General features: G+C 34.7%; 1 protein-coding gene across 1 annotated transcript in view; it reads right to left on the bottom strand.

Moving 5' to 3' along the window:
- LOC137646730 (uncharacterized protein DDB_G0283357-like) overlaps positions 1–5,552 on the bottom strand; it is a 38,663-nt gene extending 33,111 nt beyond the window's left edge. Inside the window, 4 exon segments of the mRNA XM_068379837.1 lie at positions 1–22; positions 1,241–1,467; positions 1,807–4,741; positions 5,522–5,552. The exon segment at positions 1–22 is cut by the window's left edge and continues 1 nt beyond it. Coding sequence (XP_068235938.1) covers positions 1–22; positions 1,241–1,467; positions 1,807–4,741; positions 5,522–5,552 — 3,215 coding nt within the window.
- Positions 5,553–5,935: the final 383 nt, after the last annotated feature.

Raw genomic sequence — 5,935 nt, 5'->3', positions numbered from 1 at the left:
CCATTTCCATTGAGACCATTGCCTTTTAGGCTATTTCCACTGGCCCCAATTCCATTGAAGCCATTGCCATGCAGGCCATCGCCATTGAAGCCATTGCCATTGAGGCTATTTCCATAGTCATAGATATTAAGACCACTTCCTCTGGGGCCACTACCATTGGCATTAGATTTTTCGGCGTCATTATTGAACCCATTTCCGTTTCTATTACCATTTCCTCGATCACTTTCATTACCATCGCCAGTAGCAAAATAATTTCCAGTGTTATTTTCAATAGTATATCTATTGTAATTTCCATTAAAATATTCATTTGTAGAGTCATATCTATTTCCAGTGATATTACCATTACCATTAGTATTACCATTGGCATAGTCGTTTCCATTACCATTTCCAATGGTAAAGCCATTTATAGTATCACTAGTATAGCCATTGCCACTAGTGTAGCTATTTACAATGATGCTGCCATTGGCATAGTCATTGCCATTTACCCCATTTCCATTAATGTTTCCATTGGTATAGCCATTTCCATTACCGTATACATCACGATGGCCATTTTCATCAAAACTGCTAGAGTCAATGTCGTTACTATTTACGTTGGTGTAACCAATTCCATTGACATTACTATTTCCATTTAACACATTGACTCTAACGATTCCATTGGTAAAGCCGTTTCCATTACCATTTCCATTATTAAAGGAATTAGCATCAACACTTGTGTAATTATTGCCTTTATCATTGGTATTGTCATTGAAATTTACATTTAACACATTGCCATTATTGTTTGCATTGGCAAAGCCATTTCCATGACCATGTCCATTAGTAAAGCCATTTGCAACAACACGGGTGTATTCGTAGCCATTACTATTACTGTTGGTATATCGGTATCCATTACCAAAATTACCACTGACATTTTCATTTATCACATTACCATTAATGGTTCCTTTAATAAAGGAGTTTCCATTACCATTTTCATTAGTAAAGACATTTGTATCACCATTACCATTGGGGTTGGTGTATCCGTTTCCATTGCCATTACCAATGAAATTTTCATTCAATACATTGCCATTAAAATTTCCATTAGTAAAGCTGTTTCCATTATCATTTCCATTAGTAAAGCCGTTTCCATTATCATTTTCATTAGTAAAGCTGTTTCCATTACCATTTCCGTTAGTAAAGCCGTTTCCATTACCAGTTACATAAGTAAAGTCATTTCCATTACCATTTCCACTAGTAAAGCTGTTACCATTATCATTTCCATCAGTAAAGCCGTTTCCATTACCATTTCCAATATTAACAGTGTTTCCATTATAATTTCCATTTAAAAAACTGTTTCCATTACCATTTCCATTAGTGAAGCCGTTTCCTTTACCATTTTCATTTGTAAAGCTGTTTCCATTACCATTTCCATGAGTAAAGTCGTTTCCATTACCATTTCCATTTGTAAAGCTGTTTCCATTACCATTTCCATTACTAAAGGTAAAGCCATTTCCATTAGTAAAGCTGTTTACATTATCATTTCCACTGGTAAAGCCGTTTCCGTTATCATTTCCATTAGTATAGCTGTTTCCATAATCATTTCCATTAGTAAAGTCATTTCCATTACCATTTCCATTAGCAAAGCTGTTTTCATTAACATTTCCATTAGTAAAGGTAAAGTCGTTTCCATTTCCATTTCCATTAGTAAAGCCATTTCCATTATTATTTCCATTAGTATAGCTGTGTACATTATCATTTCCATTAGTAAAGTCGTTTCCATTACTATTTCCATTAGTAAAGCTGTTTCCATTATCATTTCCATTAGTATAGCTGATTCCATTATCATTTCCATTAGTATAGTCGTTTCCATTACCATTTCCATTGGTAAAACTGTTTCCATTACTATTTACATTAGTAAACCCGTTTCCATTATTATTCCCATCACTATAGCTGTTTCCATTATCATTTCCATTAGTAAAGCTGTTTCCATTATCATTTACATTAGTAAAGGTAAAGCCAATTCCATTACCATTTCCATTAGTAAAGTCGTTTCCATTACCATTTCCATTAGTAAAGCTGTTTCCATTATCCTTTTCATAAGTAAAGCCATTTCCATTAGTATAGCCATTTCCATTACTATTTCCATTAGTAAAGCTGTTTTCATTACCATTTCCATTAGTAATGCTGTTTCCATTACCATTTCCATTAGTAAAACTGTTTCCATTACCATTTCCATTAATAAAGCCGTTTGCATTATCATTTCCATTAGTAAAGTTGTTTCCACTACCATTTCCATTAGTAAAGCCGTTTACATTATCATTTTCATTAATAAAGCTGTTTTCAATACCATTTAGAATAGTAACACTGTTTCCATTACCATTTCCATTAGTAACGCTGTTTCCATTACCATTTCCATTAATAAAGCCATTTCCATAACCATTTCTAATAGTAAATTTGCTTCTGTTACCATTTACATTAGTAAAGCCGCTTGCATTACCATTTTCATTAGTAAAACTGTTTTCATTAGCATTTTCATTAGTAAGGACATTTCCATTAGCATTTCCATTAGTAAAGTGGTTTCCATTACCATTTCCATTAGTAAAGGTGTTTCCATTATCATTATCATATCCATTAGTTACGTTGTTTCCATTACCATTTCCATTAGTAAAGCCGTTTCCATTACCATTTCCATTAGTAAAGCGGTTTGCATTACCATTTTCATTAGTAAAGCCGTTTCCATTACTATTTCCATTAGCTGCGCTGTTTCCATAAACATTTCCATTAGTAAAGCCATTTGCATCATTACCATTTCCGTTGGTGTATCCATTTTCATCACCATCACCAATGATATTTCCATTCAAGACATTTTTATTAAGGTTTCCATTTGTAAAGCCATTTCCATTACCATTTTCATCAGTAAAGTCATTTGGGTCAACACTGGTGTGGCTAATGGCATTACCATTGCCATTGGCGTATTCATCTCCATCGCCATTACCAAAGACATTTCTATTGTAAACATTACCACTAAGGTTCCCATTAACAAAGCTGTTTCCATTACCATTTCCATCAGTGAACCCATTTGCATCAACACTAGTATAGCCATTGCCATCAGCATTTCCGTTGGTGTAACCGTTTTCCTTTCTATTACTACTGACGTTTCTATTAAGGTTTCTATTACCAAAGCCATTTCCATTAGTAAAGCCATTTGCAGCAACACTGATGTAGCGGTTACCATTACCATTGACGTTGGTGTATCCATTTCCATTACCATTTCCATTCTGCACATTACCATTAATGTTTCCTTTAGTAAATCTATTACCATATTCATTAGTAAAGCCATTTGCATCAACACTTGCGTAGCTGTGGCCATTACTATTGTCGTTGGTGTGTCCATTTGCATCGAAATTACCATTGACATTTTCATTCAACACATTACCATTAATGTTTCCATTACCATGTCCATTAGTAAAGTCATTTGCATCAACACCAGCATAGCTGTTCTCATTACCATTGCTATTGGTGTATCCATTTCCGTTGCCATTATCTTTGACATTTCCACTCAAGATATTGCCATTAATGTTTCCATAAGTAAAGCCATTTGTATTAACACTAGTGTAGCCGTTGCCATCACCATTACCATTGGCGTATCCCTTTCCATTGGCATTACCCATGATATTTCCATTCAACACATTAGTAAAGCCATTTCCATTACCATTCCCATTAGTGAAGCCATTTCCATTACCATTCCCATTAGTGAAGCCATTTCCATTACCATTCCCATTAGTATAGCCATTTGCATCAACACTGGTGTATCCGTTGCCATTACTATAGCCATTGGTGTATTCATTTCTATCATCATTACCATTGAAATTTATATTCAATACATTACCATTAATGTTTTCATTGGTAAACCCATTTCTGTCACTATTTCTATCAGTATAGCCATCTCCATTTCTATTGGTAGTGCCATCGCTGTCATAATATCCATTACTATTGCTGCTGATATCTCCAGTGTTGATTTTGAACCCATATCCACTGTTACCATTACCTATGCCCTCGATGTTTCTATTACCATTGCCATTTCCTTTACCATTGCCATTGGTGTATCGATTTCCATTTGTGTTGCCGTTGCTATTGACATTGCCATTAATGTTAGTATAATCATTTCCATTTGTGTTGCTGTTGGCCTTGCCATTGCCGTTAGTATAGTAATTAACATTTGTGTTGCCGTTGGTATTGTCATTGCCGTTAGTATAAGCGTTTCCATTTGTATTGCCATTGCCGTTAGTATAATCATTTCCATTTGTGTTGCTGTTGCTATTGCCATTGCGGTTACTATAATAATATCCATTTGTGTTGCTGTTGCTATCACTATTGCCATTACCACTGGTGAGTCTATTGCCATATTTGTTGCCATTGCCATAACCGCTGGTACTGGTGCGTCTATTTCCATTTGTGCTTTTGTTGCCATTGCCATTACTATTTCCGTTGGTGTATCTATTTCCATTTGTGTTAACGTTGCCATTACCATAAATATTGCCGTAGGTGTATCGATTTAAATTTGTGCTATAGTTGCCATTGCTATTACTACTTCCATTGGTATATCCATTTCCATTTGAGATGCTTTTACCGTTGCCATCACCGTTAGTGTATCGATTTCCATAGCCATTGTCATATTCTTTCCAATTCAACCCATTGCTATCATAATCAAACACATTCGTTGGTGACTTGTAGAATTGTTGTTGTGCTAAGCAGACGCCGACCAGAGCTGAGAAGTAATATTTCATAATCAGGTTGTGAGTTATACAAAATTTAGATTATGACAGAAAAATGCGTAATGATTTCTATATTTAAAGTTCAATGTAACTTTTAAATACTTGGCTGAAAGAATATAGATTCCCTGAAAGGAATTATGTTTATATGTTGAGACAACTTAGTGGACGTTTTAACTTTTAATTATGATTTATTTATCCAGTTTATTCTACCTACCGTATATAAAACAGGTACTTTAAGATTTTATATAGCTTAAAATAAAACTTTCTCAACTACATTTGTTTTATTTTCCATTTTATTTCATTACAATCTTTCATAATTTTGATATCGAACCTAAGTAACGGTGAGAATTTGATAACATTCAGAAAATTACCAGCGGCAGAAGTCAATCTTGATTTTATAAAACTCAAGTGTTTTATCAAGATTTTAATTAATGTACGTTTAAGTAAATATATTAAAAAATAATTAATCATCAAAATCGTAACCAAAGTATGTTACACTACACAGAAGTGACTTAACTATGCATTACTTCAGGGTCTTTACAGTATCTCTTCCGACAATAGTTACGCCTTTAAAAAAATTTTCCTCTGCCTCCGTTCCTGATTAATTTTTTCCACCTTGCTGTCCAAAAACTTTTAACTTTTACCTCAGGGTCAAGGCCCAGTTGCACTTAGGTATTGAATGCCCTACCCTGCCCCAGCGCCGTCACAAATTCCTAAATCAAATCTAACAAGATATAATAAGATATCTAGTAAATATCAGGTAGGCTACTTACCGGTAAAAAGAACCTTCTTCAGGTAGGTCATTGTAGATCCTGGATTCTATTTAGCGATTCTATTGCTACGATCTTCTTCAATAAGAATCTTCGCAACTGGACGTAGATTCTTAAAGAATTCCTTCTTGGCTGCCTCATAGAATCTTCAATGATAAAATATGTTGTTTCATTGGAGGAACAATTGATGAGAATGAAAAGAACACGATGTAAAAAGTAGTTGTTGTTGTCGGACCAAAAGCTTGAGGAGTGCTATTGCGGAAGGAAGTTTGCATCCTTTTATATGTCGAGTTATCTTTACGATTCGTTTCACGCGGGCGAAATGCCGTGCGGATAAAAACGACATTCATATCCCTCAAGTACTCAAAAGTACTTGATAGACGCGATGTAATCCCCCTTTTTAATCTCTCTCTCTCT

Source organism: Palaemon carinicauda, chromosome 9 (assembly GCF_036898095.1).
Source record: "Palaemon carinicauda isolate YSFRI2023 chromosome 9, ASM3689809v2, whole genome shotgun sequence".
Lineage (NCBI taxonomy): Eukaryota > Metazoa > Arthropoda > Malacostraca > Decapoda > Palaemonidae > Palaemon > Palaemon carinicauda.
Note: the sequence above shows the minus strand (reverse complement) of the source record. Positions and strands in the feature narration are given on the sequence as shown.